The following is a 24,957-nucleotide window of genomic DNA, read 5'->3' as shown; positions in this document are numbered from 1 at the left end:
ATTATGTCACTGCTGTCTCTTCCCAATAATAAAATATTAGGCAGAACGCGCCGGGCCGGTGGATTGGAATCAACCAGAAAATCACCGGGCGACAATCATATGAGTTCTGCAGTCGCCACGGATTGCCCTCTGGGTTTCTGTAGATGATACAAGTCTATGGTCAGCCGGTCATTCCTGTCCTCCTTGCTGTGGCTGGAATTAGCAGGTTGTACGTGGCAAGGACGCTTCTGCATAGATACAGCTTGCAGCCTCTCGTGTGCCGTATCCGCACCGGCGGCTCTCTAGCATCTCTCAGTAAATTCTACAAACAGAATGGCGAACAGAAGCTCGATAATTATTTCATTCTAGAAAGCAAGTTAAGAAACGGCATGAAGAGAAATTGAAGAGCGCTGGTCTTATGTGAGCTAGTAAGGTATGTGTGAGTGACGGCTCAGCAGCCCTATGGAATCTGGAGTGAGCGGGACTGTTGGTTGTATGAGTGACAGTCCAGTCATCCAATCTGACCCTGGGGCGTGCTGGGCTGTTAGCATTTTGATTGACAGCCCTGCTGCTCTATCTGCTTTAGATGACGGGCGTTTCCTTGGGTGACTCCTTTCTTTAATCATTTGCAAGGTATTTAGCTGGCTAGCTGATAGTAGTCAGCGGCAGTTGTAGCTTTGCCATGGCTAGATGTGCTTGCTTACCTCTGTGTCTCTTTCTTCCAACCCTGTTGCTGGATCTTGAATTTGTCGTGACGTCTCTTGTGGATTCCCCATTCTGCTGTTGACGCTCTCTGACTTTAGGTATCTGACCCTGGAATTGGCCTCTGACTATCCATTTGTTGTATCCACCTGGCATTTGACCACGGACTGTTTCCTGACCATGCCTTTGACTTGCCCCTCTGTACTTCGAGTCCTACTAGTATCTGACCTCCTGACTACGTGGTGTCAAAGCTTGCCCGTAAGTAGTCACTTAGTGCCACGGTATGGAAGCGGAATGGTATATGAATTCTATGTGTCTATTCAACTTGCACTTTAAAGGGAATCTGTCAGCAAGTTTTTGCCACCTAATCTGAGAGCAGCATAATGTAAAGACAGAGAACCTGATTCCTGCAATGGGTCACTTACTGAGCTGCTTGCTGTAGCTTTGATACAATCACTGTCTTATCAGCAGTAAATTTATCATTAGAGGACTACGGTAGTAAACCTGCTTCCAGGCAGTCCTCCATATTCATGATATCTGTATAACCCCGCCCCCAACACCGATTGGCTGCTTTCTGTGTACATTGTCAGCAAGCTGCCAATCAGTGGTGTGGGCGGGGATATACACAGCTCAGCATTCAGAGAACTGGGAGATCTGCAGCAGAGAAAACAAAGAATTTGATCAAAATGACAGCAAGCAACTAAGTAAGTGACACATCGCTGCAATCAGGGTCTCTGCCCCTACATCATGCTGCTCTCAGATGGTGTAGCAAAGATCTGGTGACAGATACACTTTAAAATGTGAACGCAATGCTGATAAAATGTCATATTAAACTGTAAATGTACTTTAAAAAAAAAAGTTTGACCTGAACAAAGTTTTACTTGGTGGGGGACTACGTGCTGAGAAAGCCTCAAATACTTAAAACAAAGGAGCAAAAGTGCTCAACTTAGTACTGCTCTACCCCAATGCTTAGATGGATTTCACAGACTTTTCATTGATTTCTCTCTGGTACATAAGGACAGTAACGATCAGTTGAGTATTTTTGCTCTGTCCTTTTAGCGATTGGTGGATTTCTTGGCACCTGGACACCCACTGATCAAAACTTCTGTCATTTTTTTAAGGACAGCTACACTTTACCCTTGGTTGCCAAACACACATTTCAGCAGATGCAGGTACTTTTTTGAGTCCTTTTCCCGTGAACCCACTGGCTAGGCTTCAGTAATGATGTGGAAGCACACCAGTACCAATATGATAAGTCTACGGGAAAAGACCCAGAGTCCAAAAAATCCAGCAATTGCAGAACTACATCTGAAACATGGAAAGTCATTCCCTCATTGTCTGACGAGCGAAAAAGGACCCATGTAAATTGGTTAATAATGAGGAACGAGTGTTCCTAGGATCGATCCCAGTAATCGACAAGCGTAAACAGGCCACCAATTACATGATAAACAAGCAAAAGGAGGGTGAAATGATTTTTAGGGAAGCCTAAAGAAATCATTGTTCTTGGCAGCACGTTTATCGCCCATTGTGAATGCATCCGAGGACATTAAGCCATGACCCGAGTGGGCTAAGGGCAGGAGATCTTACGGCGCTGCCACCCGACCGACTGAAATATCCTAAATATATACATTTTAGAACTTGTACCAAAGCAGTACGTTTTCAGCATTTTCCCGGAGTAATCTGCATAGTGAGGCTGGATGGTCGCGCAGATGGAGCAAAACAGCAAAGTATTGTAGAATGTAACGCACTCCACGCTCCCGTTACGACAACCGTCCACCGGCATCTGCTGCTCAGCTAAGGGCGGCATTCCTTCCAACCACTGGGGAAAGCTTAACAGGAAACATCTGCTCACGGAGGATACATAGAAAGATCTCCACGGGATATTCTAAATTCTCAGCGGCAGGCATGATTTCACAACTCGGAAACTGCCAGCAACTTCACATCTTACAGCCACAATATGTGTAACCAATGTCAGAGATGGTACAAAGCATCATAACATAGCATTAGCTGTGATTTTACATGGGTCTGCAGGAAAACAGAATTCATGATCTTAAACGTATTGTACAGGTTAAGAAGACCACAGCTGCTTTATTCAAGAACAGTTAGAAAGGGCGATAATTGGGGAAATGTGCTGCCAAGAACAGTGATTTTTTCTAAGCTTCCCTAAAAATCATTTTGTTTGTCATGTAATCACTGGCTACACTTGGGCGCAGGCTGTGCTGTGCTATGCAGTGAAGCTGAAATACACAAAAAGTGAAAAAGTGTGAGAATTATATAAAAATCAAATTTTATATGGAGACCAAACAATTAAGTGGAACGAGGTGTCACGATGTGACATGACCCAACAGGGGGTCGGTCAGCAGATGGCACAACACACACACAACGGGATGGAAATGGGGAAAGGCCCTACTAATAGGGAAATGGGGGATGGTGACCACCTGAGCTCAAACCTGAGCCTGTCCCTGCACTCCCCTAATGCCCTAAGTGGGTCCTTCCCCCCACCGCCGTCAGGAACCTTGTCCCTCGCTGACACCTAGCACTGCTATGGCTAGTGCACTGGCCGGAAGGGGCGCTAGCCTCACTACTGCAGATAGTATCACACAGGGGACAGTGACAAACACAGAACGGATGAGGAGAAAACACCACACTTAGCTTCCAGACTCCGCTACCAAGCTCCACACCGCAGATGACACAGAAGCTGGACTCCCAACTCCAGAAACAGCAGACACCAGAGAGCTGCCACTGCAAGGCTGGTCTTCATAAAGAAACTCTAACACCAACAGTCAGCTGATGCATCAGGTAACCATTTAAAGGATGGCGGGAGTGGTCACCATCCACATCAGCTGACCCAACAACTCTGCAGTTGCAGCAGATAGCCAGCGAGGGAAAAACTGACATTAACCCCTACTGGTCCTGAAAGGAAAAAAGCTACATTTAAAACAGAGTGGATCCAGAGCTGCCACGAATCCAAAAATGGATTGTGACACGAGGAAAGAGTATTATTGTTTGTACCACTACCCTAGTTTTCATAAGGATACAGCCTCAATAAGTGGACTGGGAATGTCCCATTGACATGAGATATAATTGTGCCAATGACAAATTAATAACTGGAAGAGTCACATTCCCAAAACCTAAATCCAAATCCCCAAATACTTCCGTTCTTACAAAGGCAATCCACAGCTGACCCTATAAATTTTATGGCCATGTTCATATATGGGCAGCACGGTGGCGCAGTGGTTAGCACAGCAGCCTTGCAGCGCTGGGGTCCTGGGTTCTAATCCCACCCAGGACAACATCTGCAAAGAGTTTGTATGTTCTCTCCGTGTTTGCGTGGGTTTCCTCCGGGCACTCCGGTTTCCTCCCACATTCCAAAGACATACTGATAGGAATTCTAGATTGTGAGCCCAATCGGGGACAGTGATGATAATGTGATGTAAAGCGCTGCGGAATATGTTAGCGCTATATAAAAAAAAAAAAAAAAAAAAAAAATAAAGATATGTGTTTCCCAATGCATTTCCTCCATTAGAATGCTTCAGGGAAATTGCTAACGAACTCTAAAAAGTCCATAGGGTAATTGAACCTATGCGATGACTCTGGCTTCACAATATAGCCCCCTCAGGTCCTGTCTAAGGGGGTAAAGTATTTGGGGATGCAGGGTCATTTAGTTGACAGCAACTGAATTTTCCTAACCATCTCCGGACGTATCTTATGTAAAGATCCCTCACTGACCCCGTTATCCTGACACCAACAACAGAGGGGAGACTGTTCCATTTTGTATTTTCACTGTTATTTGTAAAGAGCTGGAAATTAGTTATGAGTGAGTGTGCTCAGACAGAGTGCTATCCCAGCAGGCTCGTGTCCTAATGGAGTGACTTCAGCATGCTCGAATACTATATTTGAGTCCCCGCCGCTGCATGACTCGCAGCTGTTAGACAGCCCCAACACATGAAGGGATTTCCGGTTTGTTAGACAATCCCTGCAAGTGTTGCTGCTGTCAAACAGCCGCGAGACATGCAGCCGCGGGGACTCAAGCATATTTTTCGAGCAAGGCGAAGACACTCCATTAGGACACGAGTATGCTCGAATAAGACGTTATCCAGGCATGCTCGCTCATCAATGTTGGTAATGTGTTTTTTTTCCAACCACTGTTTATTCAAAAACCCCATGGTAATTATTACATTGAGTTCTTGAACACATGCTATATAGGGGTATTTTATTAGTAGTATCTACACACAACCAAAATTGGCACGGAAGACCCCGTGTTCAGTTCTTAGATTTTGGGATTGTGACTCTTCCAGTTTGTTAATTGGCCATTGGCACAATCTCATACATCAATGGGACATTCCCAGCCCCCCTATTTTTTAACTTTGTTTATTGAAAATATACATAAGAACAAACACATTTTCCATGTTCATAAACAGGAGTACTTTGTTATTACACTGGTTTACAAAATTAGAAGCAACAATGTATGAATTAGTAGTGTTCATTCCCATGTCTGGTCATTAACCATCCAGCAATGTTACACTGTGGTTATATATTTCACATATATCTAACCACACATTCTAACTTGTCGTCTCAGTATACATTTAGGCTATGTGCACACGTTCAGGATTTTTTGCTTTTTTTGCTATAAAAACGTGATAAAAACGCATAAAAAATGCATACATATGCATCCTATCATTTAGAATGCATTCCGCAATTTTTGTGCACATGATGCGTTTTTTTTCCGTGAAAAAAACGCATTGCAGTAAAAAAAGCAGCATGTTCATTAATTTTGCGGATTTTCCGGAAAGTATGCAGAAATTTCCTGAGAAAATCTTGAGGTTTTCCGCAGGAATTCTGCACGTGTTTTGGATGCGTATTTTGCGCGTTTTTTTGTGCAAATTTTTCGTGTTTTTTTCCGGAGGTTCCCAATGCAATAACAGTGGGAAATCTGCCAAAAAACTGCAAAATTAATGAACATGCTGCTTATTTTTCCACATGCGTTTTTTTTTGCGGAAAAAAACGCAACATGTGCACAAAAATTGCGGAAACCATTAAAAATTATGGGATGCTTAATGTATGCGTTTTTAGGAGTTTTTGCAGCGGAAAGCCCCTGAAAAAACACACAAAACGCAAAAAATCCGTGAATAATCCGGAACGTGTGCACATATCCTTACTGGATCACATATAACGTCGACCTTAAAACTTGGAGATCAATACCCAATAACTATTTACATAATTAACTAAAAATTAACATTTCTGCTGCAAAAACTGATGCACCTGTGCTTTGGGCACACCCCCTCCACGTCAATATTCTTAGGCACTTGTTAGATAGTGACGGGTGTTGAGATCCACAAGTCCCATATTTTATAGAATTTCCCAGGGCACCTTCTATTTTGATAGACCGTGTTTTCACATGGAATCACTGAATTGACAAGTTATACCCAGGATCTCAATGTTGGGTGTGAACTAGCCATCCATCTCAGAGCAATTAATTTCCTGGCCAAAAATAGCGTCTCTCGGAGAAATATTTTAATACAATGGCCCAAATTATCTTCTTCCACGACCCCAAACAGGCACACCAAGGGATCCAGGGGAATTGGTATTGCCATTGGGGATGACTAGAAGTGGGTGACCTCCTGCCAGAATGTATGTATGACACCTCCACATCATGTGTATGAAGTCAGCCTCCAACTCATGACACCTCGGGCATTCCGAGGTCTGAGAACGACCCATTTTTGCTAATTTAGCTGGTGTAAGATATGCTTGATGGAGTATATATAATTGGGTAATTTTGTTGTTAGCTGATACCATGATTGAGGACTCCACCAGCATCTCCTACCGGTTCTCCTCCTGAATGTTAGGAATCAAGAGCTGCCATTTTCCCTTAACTGCCAAAGGAGTAGAGTCCATGTTTGCTGACAATAGATAGGTGTATAGAGTGGAGATAAAACCTTGTGGTCCCTGTGATTTAGGTATGCCGATTAGTGGGAGAGAAGATATCTACATGCACATCTACCTATGTGGGATTGGATCACTGACCTAAGTTGTATGTACCTGAAGAAACGAGCTCTTGGGACTGCCTACTGAGTCTGGATCTGTTCAAAAGACATTAGAATATTTTGATTTTGTAACGCTTTTACTTTTAATACATTTCTGGAGCTCCAGAAAGCGGAGGAGGGATGTTCTTGTAGAGAAGGGAAGTATGTGTTGTGACCTCAGTGGAGTCAACTACTTTTTTTAGCTTTCTCCAGATGGTGCGGGCAAGCTTAAGGAGAGGTTACCATCTTAGAAATGTTTGGTTTATCCGTCTCCAGAAATCCCAATAAACAGTTCGTCCCTGCCACGTGTGCCAAGTGATTCTCTGAGTTAGGCAGAGGAGTACCTGGCATCCATGAGCCAAGAAGGGGCTCTACAAATTCCAATTCATGATACCATTGTGGGCCTCAGCTGTCGGACCCCCATTGATTACCCTCTAGGATAATAACTTGCGATTGTTTTGGAAAACCTCTTTAATTCTATGATTCTAGCCTTACCTGGTCGTGTTGACTAAAGTGCTAGATTATATCTAGGACTACATAACAGGACCCCATCATTGAAAGGGCTCCACAGAACAGAATAGTGTTCTATCAAAACTACAGTGAGAAGCCAGTGACACTGCGCTGTAATCTGGGTCTGTGTCCCCCCATTATGTTGCCCTCACATGGGGCAGAAAACCTGGTGACGTGTTCTCTATAAAGAGGACCTGACACCAGGTCAAAAGTGGTCAGTACACCAGGGTTAAGACAGTAGATTGTATATGGATTCACAGCCGAATACTTTCCATTTCCTCTCGCTATACGCTCAAGCACTTAGCCTATCCCTATAAATATTTCACACGAATGCTGTATACATAGCAATAAAAGAAAGTTATATCTGTGGAGTACATGTGTAAGAAGCATGAACACAACACAGATATTGTTGTTTCTTACATTAGCAGTGGTATCAGCTATAACCCTAGAACGATAGTGAAGATTCTACAAACACACTTAAAGGGCCAGTACATCTCAGGTAGGAAGTTTAGTGTCCTCCCTCTGGACTTGCATTGAACTCTATACTGTAAGTTGCTGTATTTCCGCATGTGTGTATGTACAAATTGTCTCTTCAAAGAGAACTCTAGCGCGACCTATAGTAAGTAGCAATCTAAAAAGTCAATATTGACTCTCCAACGAGCTCTGCCCCATGACTTAAGATAAAAGCCAAAAACAGAATCTCAATTTGCAGACACTGTGTTTCGGGGTACTGCCCCTCATCAGTGCAAAGTGTGAGATCTGGTTTGGCTGGGTGAGAGGCGTCTGACCGGAAACCCAAGGGATCTTCTCCGAAAGGAAGGACGTTGCCTCTTGGATTCTTGTGTATATACACACACAAAGTGCTATGCAACAGTTTTAGTCATGTGTGAAAAAAATACTGAACAGTAGGAATGCTTTAAAAAAATAGAAGTGCTTATATTTTGTATTTTGTTAGTTAATAAAAATAAAGTGAACGAACAAGAGCAAAATCTAAAATCACATCAATATTTGATGACCACTCTTTGTCTTCATCACATCTTCTAGGTGCTTGCACAAAGTTTTTGAAGGAACTTGGCAGGGAGGTAGTTCCAAACATCATGGAGAACTATTCACAGATCTGTGGTTGTGGCGCAAATCCTCCTGGATTATGTTGAGATCAGGGCTCTGTGGGGGCCGGATCATCACTTCCAGGATTCCTTGTTCTTCTTTACTCTGAAGATCGTTAATGACGTGGGTTCCAAATATATTCTGCAGCAGAAAAATAACCCTAAACATCCAGCCAATCATACGCCTCCCTGATGGGGTTCCATGATGGATAAGTATCTGCCTGTATTTATCACCCGCTGTATATATGTGTGTATATACTGTATGTATGGTGAGGTGCTACAGCTTATGAGCCTACGGATTGAACACAGAACACACACACGGTAAATATAAGATTTCATCCAAATACAGGTTTAATTTAAACTTGACAAAATTAGTTACAATTAGCAATAATGAAATGTAATAAGGCTACAAAATATAGCAAACTATGTATTAACAATAGATAATGTAACTTCTACTGATTCTTAAGAAACAATGCGGCCCCACACTGGATCCAGCGGTTCTGGTCTCCACCACATGGCAGGTCTATGTTGGTGACCACACGATCCCTCTCGGCACTGGTGTACACTGGTAAGGAAATGCACTCTCCTGGGGAGTAGATCCCAGTGGACTGCTGAGAAAAATATATAGGGAATTACTTCACACAATACTGAAGGGTCGTCAGAGACATAAAATAAATGTTATATGGTGCTTTAGGGGTTGTGTAAATTACTTTTAAAAGTGCTGAGACTGGTTTGAAATAAATAGAAGACGTGATACTCGACTCACCAATTGCTCCTTGACAGTCCTCAGTGGTCTCAACTCCCTAGTCACACCTCTACACACAGGAATGCCCATTCCATAACCATAAATTGGGGAGGGTCACTGTTGTTTCCTCTCATTTTCAGGATACTGACATACAACCAAGAAGTAGACACCACAGGGAACAGGGTAAGGGTCAGAATAGGAACCGAGGGGATCGGGGAGGACAAGTGTCACTCCTGACCCAACGTTAACAGTTCTCGGTGGTCTCAACTCCCTAGTCACATCTCTACACCAAGGAATGGCCACTTAGCTAACCATAAATTGGGGAGCGTCACTGCTGTTTCCTCTCATTTCCAGGATACTGACATACAACCAAGAAGTAGACACCACAGGGAACAGGGTAAGGGTCGGAATAGGAACCGAGGGGATCAGGGAGGATGAGTGTCACTCCTGACCCAATGTTGACAGTTCTCGGTGGTCTCAACTCCCTAGTCACATCTCTACACCAAGGAATGGCCACTTAGCTAACCATAAATTGGGGAGGGTCACTGCTGTTTCCTCTCATTTCCAGGATACTGACATACAACCAAGAAGTAGACACCACAGGGAACAGGGTAAGGGTCGGAATAGGAACCGAGGGGATCAGGGAGGACGAGTGTCACTTCTTTTATTTTTTCAAACCAGTCTGAGTCCTTAAATAATATTTTTTATTGAATTGTAATTAATTGAACGTTCTCCAATTCCTCTATTATTCCCCGTCATAATTAGCCCCTTCTTCTTGAAAATGGTCCAGAATCCAGAATACCAAGAGACATGAATCCATGAGTCAAGATTATCATACCAGTCAGTACAAACGTGTATTACAATGTGTAAGTATTTATATACAATAGAAAAAAATATGAATCCATTGGAAATACCAGAATTTTTGCACAGATTAGGCACAGAGAGAATACATTCACAGGGCAGTGAAAAAATAAGTGAACTGTTACATTTAAAAGGAATCTGTCAGCAGGATTTAACATCCCATGTAGCTCTTTCAAAGGAAAGTCCTTTACATGGTTAGTCCGTTCCTCCATTACTGAGAAATCAGGGTTTGAATTAATATGCAAATGAGGCTGAAGAGCTATGGTAGATCTGAAGCCTCCGTCACTCCAGCTCTATAATCCGCCCATCGCTGCCTCCTCCTGCTTGACTGATTGCGTGAAGCCATACAGCATAGAGGCTATCAGTCAAGCAGGAGGAGGCAGCGATGGTTGGAGAATAGAGCTGGTGTGACAGAGGCTTCAGATTTACCATAGCTCTTCAGCCTCATTTTAATATCAATTCAAACGCTGATTTCTCAGTAATGGACTGGCCATGTAAAGGTAATGGTGGACTTGTCTTTTAAAATGCTGCATGTCCATATAAATAGTTTGGGAGGTGAAATCCTTCTGACAGATTCCTTTTAATAATTTGTAGATCCTCCTTTAGCAGCAATCAATTCCATCAAATGTTTCCTATATCTGGAAATAAGAATAACACTATAGATAATTTTTGGAACTTTCCTTCCTGCAAATGTGCTTCAGTTCATCAATATTTGTCATGTCATGCCACAGCATATTGATAAGGTGAGGGTCAGGATTCTGGCGTGGCCATTCCAAAACAAACCTTTTCAGACACTCCATATTTGATTTTTTTGTGTGGTTTGGGCCATTGTATTGTTGCATTACCCCAATGTCTCTTCAGTCTGAGGTCATGATGGCTGTACATTCTCTTGCAAAATGTTGGGATACACCTGTGAATTAATTCTTTCCTAAATGATGGCAAAAAGTCTAGGCCTCAAGGAAGCTATGCAGGCCCAAACCCTGATGCTTCCTCCACCATGCTTCACAGTTGTAATGATGTTTTGGTGTTGGTGTGCAGTGCTCTCTGTCCTCTAAACATAGCATTGTTCGTTAGTGCAAAAAAAGTTTTACTTTGGTCTATGGTATGTAATACTCTCCGAAGTATAACATACAACTCGATAACTGGAAATGAGTCAAACAATGATACCCAATGCTGCCATATATTGAATGCTAGTTAGCATGGGGAAAGCTATAAAGATATGACCAAGCTTTTGAACTAAAAAGAAGGATTGAAGACCAGAGCAATAAATTAGCTTACTGGCATCCAAGTGATCACACTCTAAAGTTCGTAGTCCATCACATGGAGCGCCCTCCGGTGTTCTAAATCCAAATAAATGACCTAATCCAAAGATAGGTAATCAATGTTAACGTAGTGGACAACCTCTTTTACTCAATTTATTGAGCAAGTGACAGTGCTCTTTAGAACAGATGTGTCGGTAGCCAGGCTTTGTGCACCTCTACTTATTGGGCAAAACATCAGCAAATCTCCTTTTTTTGGTTAGCTTATGATAAATACAGAGGTTCACTTAGTTTATCTCCTTTCACTATGGATGTGTTCACTCAATGCAATCAGGCATGAAAAGCAAAAGTGTGTGTGATTTATTAGTTTAGATGGTGACTTAGATTGTGCCACATTTTATTAGCAATCAATGCAGAAATCCAGGTAATTCCAGAGGGTTCACTTACTTTTCTCGCAACTCTCCATAGAAACGGGAAAGTCAGAATGAAATGTGTTGGATTTTTTTTTTTTATTTTTTTTTTTCAGCTGAATGCCTGCATACCTGTGAAATCCAGGCCATAGAACAAGAGGGCACCACTGACACGCTCGGAGAGTTATGCTGGTTTTCGGAAAGATGGTTTCCATCAAAGCTGCATCCTTCCAGCTGTAATCCGCTTACCTGACAGAGAGAAGACATGAGATGCTCGGCGGCTACAGATTTCTCTCCTAATTGTCCGGGCTAATTACGTGCCTGGCGGAGTGGCAGGGAGGCACATGTACATAACAGGAAGGCCAGGAATGCCGCGCCATGTGTGCGAAGAGGAAGCACAACTTCAAAACAAGCACCTCAGATATTCCTTATTGTCGGCTTCCAGTACGTAGGAATTTGCTAACGCAATAAAGAGAACTCAGAAATGTCCGGCTAGGTGGCCTAGTACTAGCCAGAAAGCGGGGTCACATTTTAGCATGGCTCAGCAAAAGGAGAAATAAAGCACAATAACAGGCACGGCACAATTTTTGGAAGGTGTCTATAAAACAGACTTGAGGATCAAAATAATTTTTTTTTTAAAGTATTTAATGCACAGTAACAAAAACAGAAATCTCACTTCTATACTAATATACTATACGAATCTAGAATGACTTTAGGTTACAGGCCCAATGCCTGAGGCTGCACTAAGAGAGGACAACACATCCCATCAGAAACCCTGGGGATTAAATACATTAATATAAATAATAAAATAAAATGAATATTACTAATACTACCCTTCTGAGAGGTCATCGGTATCAGATCGGTGGGGGTTCGACTCTCGGGGACCCCAATCGATCTGTGGACAAGAGGTGGCTCAGCTTCGTACGTGGTGTAGAGGCCACGAGTGGCACATGTTCCCTCTCATTGACTTGCGGGAGAGGGAGATGATGGAGAACTTGCAGCACTATTCATGGCCCCTACACAAGGAATGGAGCTGGCCACTTCAACCAGCCTAAAAAAATAAAAAAGCACTAATAATCTGATGTTATAGAATTTGTCTAAGCATTGTCCTTCAAGACCACACTTTATTAACTAGAGAAGAGAGCTGGAAAATGGTGATAGATTGTCAGTGGTGCAACTAGAGTCCGATAGGCCCTGGTGCAAAATCTGGACCTGGGTCTACACCTGCATGTTGGATAAATTAGCCCTTGTAGTGTTTTCGACCCTATAAAAGACAAACGTGTTTGCCCCCATCTGATAAAGTCCCCATCCTGTATTAATGCCTCTCATCGTGGGCCCCTTCCTATAATGTCCCTCATCTTGGGCCCTTTCTTGGTAAAATGTCCCCCAACCCAGGCCTCTTCCTGGTATAAGCCCCCAATCCTGAGCCTCTTCTACTAATAATGTCTTCATCATGGGCCCTTTCCTGGTATATTGTTCCCCATTCTGGGCCACTTCAAGTAATAATGTTCCCCATCCTGGTATAATGTTCTTCATTCTGGGCCCCTTCTTGGTATAATGTCCCCATCCTGAGCACCATCCAGTAATAATGTCCAGAATTCTGGTCCCCTTCCATTGATAATGTCCTCAATCCTGGTATAATGTCCTTCTTCCTGGACCCCTTCCTAGTATAATGTCTGTTGTCCTGGGCCCCTTCTTGGTATAATGTCCCCCATCCTGAGCCCCATCCAGTAATAATGTCCTCCGTCATGCTGCTCTTTTCCAACACATTTAAAAAAAAATAAATTGATTCTTCTTATCTCCCCCACTCCCACGACGTGGAGTGTCCTCTTTTCTAGCCAATGAAGAGGCCCCCTCAGAAACTGCAATTGTTAGGCCCATGTACATTGTTATCCATTAGTGAGAGCTTGGGCAAGTGAACCTGAGACTGGACTGGAGTCAAGTTCGAGCATGAGCAGCTCAGCTCCCATCGGCTTTCTCTGGTGGTGACAACTCCTAGGGGATAAAAATTAAATCATAGGAAAACCCCTTTTAACCCCTTAACCCCCGGAGCTTTTTTCTATTTTCGTTTTTCGCTCCCCTCCTTCCTGGAGCCATAACTTTTTTTCTTTTCTGTCAATATTGCCATGTGAGGGATTATGTTTTGCGGGACGAGTTGTACTTTTGAAAGACATCATTGGTTTTACCATATCGTGTACTAGAAAATAGGAAAAAAAATTCCAAGTGCGGTGAAATTGCAAAAAAAGTGAAATCCCACACTTGATTTTGGTTTGGCTTTTTTGCTAGGTTCACTAAATGTTAAAACTGACCTGCCATTGTGATTCTCTAGGTCATTACAAGTTCATAGACACCAAACATGACTAGGATCTCTTTTATCTAAGTGGTAAAAAAAATTCTAAACTTTGCTAAAAAAAAAAAAAAGAAAAATTTGCAATTTTCCGATTTCCGTAGCGTCTACATTTCTCGTGATCTCGGGTTGGGTGAGGGCTTATTTTTTGTGTGCCGAACTGACGTTTTTAATGATACCACTTTTGTGCAGATGCCATCTATTGATCGCCCGTTATTGCATTTTAATGCAGTGTCATAGCGACAAAAAAACGTAATTCTGGTGTTTTGAATTTTTTTCTCGCTACTTCGTTTAGCGATTAGGTTAATCCTTTTTTTAATTGATAGATCGGGCGATCTGAACACGCAATACCAAAAATGTATAGGTTTGGTTTTTTTTTTTGAGTGGGGCGAAAGGAGGTGATTTAAACTTTTATATATATTTTTTATTTTTTTCATATTTTTAATTTTTTTTTTTAAATAATATTGCAATTCTTCAATAGCCTCCATGGGAGGCTAGAAGCTGGCATAGCCTGATCGGCTCTGCTACATAGGAGCGATGCTTAGATCGCCCCTATGTAGCTAAATTACAGCATTGCTATAGCGCTGACCACAGGGTGGAGCTAACAGCAATCTGAAATCAACAACCATAGAGGTCTGCAGGAGACCTCTGGTTGTTATGCCAACGCACCGATGACCCCGATCATGTGACGGGGGTCACCGTTACGCGCATTTACGGCTGAATGCGCTTGTTAAATGCTGCTGTCAGAATTTGACAGCGGCATTTAACTAGTTAATAGGTGCGGGCGGAACACGAGTCCGCCTGCGCCTTAGGCAGGCACATGTCAGCTGTACAAAACAGCTGACATGTCCCGGCTTTGATGCGGCCTCAGCGCCGGAGCCCACATCAAAGTGGGGATTCTGTCCTCAGACGTACTATTCCATCCAAGGACAGAAAGGAGTTGAAAGGGGCTGCCTTTTGTGAAAAAAGTTTTTTCGGGAAAGAGGTTGTCCAATTGAAACAATCTGATAAAAGGCTTGTCCACAAAAATGGGAACCTACTGAAAATGGCAGCATGAAGCCATAAAAAGCATTGCTTACCCATTACATCCTCCACTGTTTTGGTATTCATCTATTTACAGAAGCGCTGATGTCACATAAATACATGTGACTACAGCAGCCAATCACTGGCCTTAGCGGTCTCACCTGGAGAGGTGGGGGATACTTGGATTATCCCAAGCCATCCCATTAATGGAAACCAATGCAATACCAGTACAAGTTGTAGGTATGACTAAACCGGTGACCAGAAAAGTGCCCACAGGAAAATTGCCCACAGGAAAATTGCCCGCATGGAAAATTGCCCACACGGAAAATTGCCCACACGGAAAATTGCCCACACAGAAAATTGCCAATTGCAGCATCACAAAGTTTCAGATCCATGATATTTGAGGTGCAAGGTGAAGCATGCCCACAGAAAATTGCCCACAGGCTGAATTATAGGTTAAATGCTCTGTAGGACAGGGGGATAGTATATGATGTATACATGAGATGCTCTGCAGGGCAGAAGAATAATAAATAATTATAGGTGAGATGCTCTGCAGGACAGAGAATAGCAAAGAGATATAGGTTAAATACTCTGCAGGACAGGGGGATAGTATGCAGGTATACGCGAGATGCTTTGCAGGGCAGAAGAATAATATAGAATTATAGGTGAGACGCTCTGCAGGACAAATAGCAAAGATATAGGTTAAATGCTCTGCAGGACAGGGGGATAGTATACAGGTATATATGAGATGCTCTGCAGGGCAGAAGAATAATATAGAATTATAGGTGAGATGCTCTGCAGGACAGAAGAATAATATAGAATTATAGGCGAGATGCTCTGCAGGACAGAGAATAGCAAAGATCTATAGGTTAAATGCTCTGCTGGACAGGGGGCTAGTATGCAGGTATACGCGAGATGCTTTGCAGGGCAGAAGAATAATATAGAATTATAGGTGAGACGCTCTGCAGGACAAATAATAGCAAAGATATAGGTTAAATGCTCTGCAGGACAGGGGGATAGTATACAGGTATATATGAGATGCTCTGCAGGGCAGAAGAATAATATAGAATTATAGGTGAGATGCTCTGCAGGACAGAAGAATAATATAGAATTATAGGTGAGATGCTCTGCAGGACAGAGAATAGCAAAGATCTATAGGTTAAATGCTCTGCTGGACAGGGGGATAGTATGCAGGTATACGCGAGATGCTTTGCAGGGCAGAAGAATAATATAGAATTATAGGTGAGACGCTCTGCAGGACAAATAATAGCAAAGATATAGGTTAAATGCTCTGCAGGACAGGGGGATAGTATACAGGTATATATGAGATGCTCTGCAGGGCAGAAGAATAATATAGAATTATAGGTGAGATGCTCTGCAGGACAGAGAATAGCAAAGAGATATAGGTTAAATGCTCTGCAGGACAGGGGGATAGTATGCAGGTATACGTGAGATGCTCTGCAGAACAGAGAATAGTATAGAATTATAGGTGAGATGCTCTGCAGCACAGAAGAATGTCTGCGAAAATTGCCCACATAAAGAACTACCGACAAGTTTATTAAGAGCAGTTTATTAAGGAGTTCTAATAACAACAATAACAAGTTTATTAAACAATCATTGCACACCTGCAAATAATTAGCTGCCGGGTGATTGTCCTTGACTTCCATGGGCTCCATTGAAATACAATACAGCCCATCACATGCAGGAAAGAAAATGCAGAATGGATTTCAACAAAGGTCTCTGGGCCCAGCTTAAGCTACGTTCACACTAGCGTTGCGCCGCCCTGCGTCGGCGACGCAACGCGCGACGCGTGCGTCGTTTTTTGACCAAAATCGGACACACAGAAAATGCAACTTGTTGCATTTTCTTGCGTCCGACGCTAGCGTCGGAAACGACGCAAGTGTCGAAAAACGCCACCCTAAAAACGCACGCGTCCCCTATGTTAAACATAGGGGCGCGTCGCCGGCGCAACAGCGACGCACATTAGCGGAACGCCAATGTGAACGTAGTCTTACTTCTCCAGGTTCGGTTCACTCATCCCTAGTCCCAGAGTACGGATTCTGTTCTTGTCATTCCACTGTGCTAACAATAATTCCACTCTCAGTGTGGTGTGTCTGGGCCTAGAGATCCTTATTCCACTCTCATTGTGGTGTGTATGGGCCTAGAGACCCTTATTCCACTCTCATTGTGACGTGTGTGGGCCTAGAGACCCTTATTCCACTCTCATTGTGGTGTGTCTGGGCCTAGAGACCCTTATTCCTCACTCATTGTTGTGTGTGTGGGCCTAGAGATCCTTATTCCACTCTCAGTGTGGTGTGTCTGGGCCTAGAGACCCTTATTCCTCACTCATTGTTGTGTGTGTGGGCCTAGAGACCCTTATTCCACTCTCATTGTGGTGTGTCTGGGCCTAGAGACCCTTATTCCTCTCTCATTGTGGTGTGTCTGGGCCTAGAGACCCTTATTCCACTCTCATTGTGGTGTGTCTGGGCCTAGAGACCCTTATTCCACTCTCATTGTGGTGTGTCTGGGCCTAGAGACCCTTATTCCTCACTCATTGTTGTGTGTGTGGGCCTAGAGACCCTTATTCCAATCTCAGTGTGGTGTGTCTGGGCCTAGAGACCCTTATTCCACTCTCATTGTGGTGTGTCTGGGCCTAGAGACCCTTATTCCTCTCTCATTGTGGTGTGTCTGGGCCTAGAGACCCTTATTCCACTCTCATTGTGGTGTGTCTGGGCCTAGAGACCCTTATTCCACTCTCATTGTGGTGTGTCTGGGCCTAGAGACCCTTATTCCACTCTCATTGTGGTGTGTCTGGGCCTAGAGACCCTTATTCCTCACTCATTGTTGTGTGTGTGGGCCTAGAGACCCTTATTCCACTCTCAGTGTGGTGTGTCTGAGCCTAGAGACCCTTATTCCACTCTCAGTGTGGTGTGTCTGAGCCTAGAGACCCTTATTCCACTCTCATTGTGGTGTGTCTGGGCCTAGAGACCCTTATTCCTCTCTCATTGTGGTGTGTATGGGCCTAGAGACCCTTATTCCACTCTCACTGTGGTATGTATTGGCCTAGGGACCCTTATTTCACTCTCATTGTGGTGTGTCTGGACCTAGGGACCCTTATTCCTCACTCATTGTTGTGTGTGTGGGCCTAGAAACCCTTATTCCACTCTCAGTGTGGTGTGTCTGGGCCTAGAGACCCTTATTCCACTCTCATTGTGGTGTGTCTGGGCCTAGAGACCCTTATTCCACTCTCATTGTGGTGTGTCAGGGCCTAGAGACCTTTATTCCACTCTCATTGTGGTGTGTCTGGGCCTAGAGACCCTTATTCTACTCTCATTGTGGTGTGTCTGGGCCTAGAGACCCTTATTCCACTCTCATTGTGGTGTGTCTGGGCTTAGAGATCTTTATTCCACTCTCAGTGCGGTGTGTCTGGGCCTAGAGACCCCTATTCCACTCTCACTGTGGTATGTATGGGCCTAGAGACCCTTATTCCACTCTCATTGTGGGGTGTCTGGGCCTAGTGACCCTTATTCAAATCCACTCCGCATTTCCTTCCATCCTATGCCTGCCTGCACCTGCAGTATATGTGTATGATACATAACTAGGTAGGGTCTGTTCACTCTTACTCTTGGTAGTCATAAGTGGACAAGGAAGGAAGTGCAGGCCCCAGATTCACTGCCACTGAAGTCAATGGGAGAGCGGAGCTGCAATGGCACTTCCGCTCCTCTGACAGAATCTCACCTTTCTGCGGTGCCTTCTGGGCTTCCAGGACCATCTATCTCAGCCAGCAGCACCCTGCTTTTGGTGGGCACCCACTGAGATGATAATATATTAGATCTGACCTGCAGTCCCATGTAACTCCACAGATAATACAGTGATACTTTTGTGGGTACTAATAGCAGTGATGGCTCCTCTGGATAACACTGCTGCTGGTTCTGCATGTGCTGCTGTTCTGGGCTGGTGGGAGGAGTAAGGCAGAGTCTGAGAGATGAGAGCAGACTAGATCTATCTATTGCTGATAATGACAGACTGCTACAAACCGCAGATCTTCAGCATGTTTGCAGTTTTGCACTAGGTCAGCTGAAAATCACAAGTTGATCACACATCATGTGAACATCCTCACCTTTCACCTCAAATATCATAGATCTGAAACTTTGTGATGCTGCAATTGGCAATTTTCCATGTGGGCAATTTTCCGTGTGGGCAAATTTCCGTGTGGGCAAATTTCCGTGTGGGCAATTTTCCATGTGGGCAATTTTCCATGTGGGCATTTTTCATGTGGGCATTTTTCATGTGAGCGATTTTCATGTGGGCATTTTTCAGGGAACCGAATAAACCATGAGGGATTTCTCTTACTCCAAAAAACACCCCTCAAACAGATCTATTCGGAGAATAAGTGGTCAATGTCTTAGTCTAGGAAAATCCCTTTAAAGGACATCGGTCTGTAGGCTCAACCCTCCTAATCTTCATTGTGCATGCAGGTCACAGGAAGCTGAATAAAATGATATTTTGATATCTGCGATCTGATGTCTTAGTCTCAAGAAATTCATGTTAATATGTAAATGAGCTCCTGATCTATGGGCCAGACGTAGATCTCATTGAGAGTCTGCTTCCAGAGATTATTTTAAATAAAAGAGGGCGTTACCTGTGTGAGAAATGCAGATCAGGAGAGCAGACTGTCAGTCATTATATGTCTCACACTGGTGATGCCCCACTTTATTTAAAATAATCTCTGAAGGAAGATTCTCAGAGAGATCTATGTCTGGCCCATAGATCTTAACAGCTCATTTACATATTAAGAAAAACCTGGATATCTCTGGAATAAGACATCGGATTGATGACATCAAGGTATAATTTTATTCAACTTTTTATGACCTACATGACCGTATAGACGGATTAGGAGGATTGATCCTACTGACAGATGCCTTTTAAAGATAATAATCAGGGAGGAGGATCAGAAAAATTGAAGAGAAGAAAAAAAGGAAGAACAAAAAAAAGAGGAAGAAGATGATTAGATTATTTTTATTATACTATTTACTACCACAACACTGTGATTATTACAATCTCCACCTCCCTTCTGTCATTAATAGTTAATATCATGGTCTTAATTTACACTCCTAACCCTCTGCATAATGAGACTAATACAAAGCGCGGGATTAGACGGGAGTTAGCGCATAAGTAGGCGATGTCGGGGAAGCGGAGTCTTCCGTGTGCGTCTGCTTCCAGCCATGATAGCAGAGGATGAATGGATTTCATTAGTTACAATGCGGTGCTAATAGATTGTCACCCGTGCACTGGAGTCCAGTTAATAGGACTGCTCAGAAATAATGGCGGGGTTAAAGACACCTAAATGAGAAGCGATTATCATCAATCAACTTCCTTTAATTATACTCTAATTGTTCTGTTATAAATCCAGCTATTCAACGTCGAGGCGTGCAATAATGGAACAAAATCATTAAACACAATTTGGTGTGTCGGAACAATACTAAACCCAAGCGCAAAGCAGGCCAGAATAAATAATATCACTTCACGGGGAATCTTACACCCAGCTGAGAACAATGGAGGCGCATGAGTAATGCGCAGAAGAGCCTCTGGTGACAATACGAGTTTCCATTACCGTAATCGCTTTTATGGCTCTCGTGTTTAGGAGTTATTATCTCTTTTGCACCCCTCAGTCCAGTGCCATTGACGTCATAGGAGAGGTGACGTCTGAGTAATTGAGTAATGGGGGTCTTGTCCTGGAGAAAAGTCCCCATAGGACTACAGCAGGATGCAATCAGCACAAGGAATATCCCCGCCGACAGAGCGGACATTCCTTCTTCACAGCTGTTGTGTTCTTCCAGATAAGTTCCTGTCTCTGAGAACCTGTTTCATGCACTTAAAGGGAACCGGTCACCAGGTTTTTCCCATATAACCTAAGGCCACCACCTTTCAGCCCTATGTTATAGCATTCTGGAATGCTGTGTATAAGTCTCCAAGCCGCCCCAGAAAAACAAAAAAAGACTCATACTCACCTACGGGGTGGGGTGGTCCGGTCCGATGGGTGTCGCTGGTCTTCATCAGGCACCTCCTCCCTTTTTGCTTAGTGTGGATGACGCGTCCTATGTCATCTACACAGTGTTTCCCCTTCGTGCTCCTGCGCTGGTGTACTTCTCTGACCTGCTGAGGGAGGAGCAAAGTGCTGTAGTGCGCATTCGCCTGCACTCCTCGGCCTTTCCTCGCGCATGCGCAGAACAGTTCTTTGGTCTGCCCTACAGCCATAATGCTGTAACACAGGCTGAAAGGTGGTGGATGTAGGTTATGTGGGAAAAACTGGGGACAGGTTCCTTTTAAAGTGCACAGCTTGTTTTGACATAGGCATGCTTAAAACGCTTAACCCCATCTGCACTATGACATGCTGGTGGTTTAGCGGGATCATGGTTATTCAGAGGATGTGAAGCTCTGAATCGGAACAAAATTTGCAAACTAACGTCAGGTCTTTTGACCACAACTTGGGCAAGGAGACATGCGGCCATTCTGCACTCGGCCCGCAAAACCCGAATGTGTAGATGATAGTCTACTTCATGGAATGCCAACCATTCTGAGCCCATAGGTTCCTGAAATCCAGGGCTGTGGCAATGAGTGTTTATTATCCATCCTGCACCTACATACAGTGGCTTGCAAAAGTATTCACCCCCACAGTTTTTTTTTCAGGGTTTGCATCAGTTCATGTAAAGAACATGCCTAAAACGATGAACATTTGCTTTTCTTTTTACTGTGAAGCAAACAACAAATAAGACAAAATAACTGAAAACTTCAGTGTGCATAACTATGCACCCCTCTAAAGTCAGTACTTTGTAGAGCCACCTTTTGTGGCAATTACAGCTGCAAGTTGCTTTGGATAAGTCTCTGTGAGCTTTCCACATCTTGCCACTGGGATTTTTACCAATTTGTGAAGGCAAAACTTCGCCAGCTCTTTCAAGTTAGATAGTTTCCTCTGGTGAACAGCAATCGTCAAGACTGACCACAGATTCTCAACTGTATTAAGATCTGGGCTTTGACTAGGCCACTCCAAAACATTTACACGTTTCCTCTTCAACTACTCGAGTGTTGCTTTGGCAGTATGCTTTGGGTTATTGTCTTGATGGAAGGTGAACCTCTGTCCCAGTCTCAAATCACTGACACACAAACAGGTTTTGCTCAAGAAAATCCTTGAATTTCGCACCACCCATCTTCCCGTCGACTCGGACCATTTTTCCCATCCTTGCTGCCGAAAAACATCCCCATAGCATGATGCAGCCACCATCATGTTTCACTGTGGATATTGTGTTCTTCTGGTGATGAGCAGTGTTGGTTTGGCGCCAGACATAGCGTTTAACTTGGTGGCACAGCACTTTCCTCCCACATGTCTTTTGGCAAACTAAAAAAGTCTTACAATTTTGTGTGTAAGTAAAGGCTTTTTTCTGCCCACACTTCAACAAAGGCCACCTCTATGGAGTGTACGGCTAATTGTGGTCATATGGTCAGATACTCCTGCTTCTGGAACTTCTTCTTTCAGGGTTACCTTTGGTCTCTGTGCTGCCTCTGCTTGCCTGGGCTGAGAGTTTTAGTGGGCGGCCCTCTCTTGGCAGGTCTGTTTGGTTCCATGTTCTTTCCATTCAATGGCGCTCTGGGAGATCATCAGAAACTGGGATATTTTTTTTTTATCACCCAACCCTGACATGTACTTTTCAACAAATTTGTCCCTGACTTGTTTGGAGATCTCCTTGGTCTTCATGGTGTATTTTGCTTAGTGGTGCCTCTTGTTAATGGTGTTGCCTTTCCGGAAAGGTGAAGTGTATATACAGACACACGTGACACTTAGATCACACACAGGCGGATGTCCTGTCACTAAGCATGTGACCTATGAAAGGTTATGCTTGCACCAGAATTTTATAGCGGCTTTGTAGCAAAAGGGATGAATACATATGCACATGACAATTTTTAGTTATTTGATCTCATAAATGTAATTTATGCCTATATTTTTCTCACTTCATTAACTTAGATTATTTAGTGCTGATGCGTCACACACTAATCGGATCACAGAAATATTTAAACACAGATTGTAATGTAATAAACTAGGAAAAAAAGCCAAAATAGGTGTTGGGTGAATACTTTTGCAAGCCACTGTATATAGCTGCTCCCTATGCATTCAGGTTCTAAAGGTAACGCTCCCCTTGATCTATAGGGGTTTGAGTGATAAAAAGTCCCGTTACTGCTGACATTTCCAACGCTGGAGCCTATTACGGCGTGGTTGTGAACGGTGGCAGACAGTAACCATTGCAGATGATCTTGCGGGTTGTTAATTTAATGGTTGCCTTACACAGAGGTCACGTAAAGCAACGTACCTTGTGCAGAGGATGCCAAGAAATGAAGAAAATACACCAGGCTGCTTGACTAATAGGGGAAACATGGGAGAGGTAAATCATAGCCGAGTGTTAAATCCATTTTTTTTTCCATGTCGTTTTATTATGTATTGAACTGAACTGAATACCAATGAAGGGAGCGTGCCGGCTGGATGTAAAGTTTTCATCACCTTGTACGACGTTTATTGTGTGCTTTATTACCTTGACTTGGAGCTTTGCATCATGAATCCTCCCTTTCCAAGATGCTACAAATCTCAAGTTATCCATGGAGCAGTTCATTGTTCTAGGAGGGATATAAAACATTACAAGGTAAACATGGCGGTCACTGCATCCAGCCGCATTAAAGGCTTTCTTCTGACAAGGAGAGCACCGGCTCGTAATAACCTCCAAGCCGCAGATCTACTGTAAACTGCAGGGAAAGACAACATGGCTCATGTCTGTCTATAACAATGAGAAGAAGGTGTAGATTATGTACAGTGCCTTGCAAAAGTATTCGGCCCCCTGGAACTTTTCAACCTTTTCCCACATATCATGCTTCAAACATAAAGATACCAAATGTAAATTTTTGGTGAGGAATCAACAATAAGTGGAACACAATTGTGAAGTTGAACGAAATTTATTGGTTATTTTAAACTTTTGTGGAAATTCAAAAACTGAAAAGTGGGGCGTGCAATATTATTCGGCCCCTTTACTTTCAGTACAGCAAACTCACTCCAGAAGTTCATTGTGGATCTCTGAATGATCCAATGTTGTCCTAAATGCCTAATGATGATAAATATAATCCACCTGTGTGTAATCAAGTCTCAGTATAAATCCACCTGCTCTGTGATAGTCTCAGGGTTCTGTTTGAAGCACAGAGAGCATCATGAAGACCAAGGAACACAACAGACAGGTCCGTGATACTGTTGTGGAGAAGTTTAAAGCCGGATTTGGATACAAAATGATTTCCAAAACTTTAAACATTCCAAGGAGCACTGTGCAAGTGATCATACTGAAATGGAAGGAGTATCATACCACTGCAAATCTACCAAGACCCGGCCGTCCCTCTAAACTTTCATCTCAAACAAGGAGAAGACTGATCAGCGATGCAGCCAAGAGGCCCATGATCACTCTGGATGAACTGCAGAGATCTACAGCTGAGGTGGGACAGTCTGTCCATAGGACAAGAATCAGTCGTAAACTGAACAAATCTGGCCTTTATAGAAGAGTGGCAAGAAGAACGCCATTTCTCAAAGATATCCATAAAAAGTGTTGTTTAACCCCTTTACCCCCAAGGGTGGTTTGCACGTTAATGACCAGGCCAATTTTTACAATTCTGACCACTGTCCCTTTATGAGGTTATAACTCTGGAACGCTTCAACGGATTCCAGTGATTCTGACATTGTTTTCTCGTGACATATTGTACTTCATGATAGTGGTAAAAAAAAATTTGATAGTACCTGCGTTTGTTTGTGAAAAAAAACGGAAATTTGGCCAAAATTATGAAAATTTCGAAATTTTCCAACTTTGAATTTTTATGCAATTAAATCACAGAGATATGTCACACAAAATACTTAATAAGTAACATTTCCCACATGTTTACTTTACATCAGCACAATTTTGGAACCAAAT

General features: G+C 43.2%; 1 protein-coding gene across 1 annotated transcript in view; it reads right to left on the bottom strand.

The window, feature by feature from the left end:
- Nucleotides 1–8,648: 8,648 nt before the first annotated feature.
- Nucleotides 8,649–24,957, bottom strand: part of DYNC2H1 (dynein cytoplasmic 2 heavy chain 1) — a 552,714-nt gene continuing 536,405 nt past the window's right edge. Inside the window, exons 87-89 of the mRNA XM_069759211.1 lie at nt 23,548–23,629; nt 11,728–11,844; nt 8,649–8,931 (exon numbers count right to left, since the gene is read on the bottom strand). Of these exons, the coding sequence (XP_069615312.1) occupies nt 8,773–8,931; nt 11,728–11,844; nt 23,548–23,629 (358 nt within the window). The 3' untranslated portion in view covers nt 8,649–8,772. The remainder of the gene's footprint in view (nt 8,932–11,727; nt 11,845–23,547; nt 23,630–24,957) is intronic.

The sequence above is a fragment of the Ranitomeya imitator genome, chromosome 3 (genome assembly GCF_032444005.1).
Source record: "Ranitomeya imitator isolate aRanImi1 chromosome 3, aRanImi1.pri, whole genome shotgun sequence".
NCBI classification, from domain to species: domain Eukaryota; kingdom Metazoa; phylum Chordata; class Amphibia; order Anura; family Dendrobatidae; genus Ranitomeya; species Ranitomeya imitator.
The sequence above is the reverse complement of the archived record's forward strand: the minus strand, read 5'-3'. Positions and strand labels throughout refer to the sequence as shown.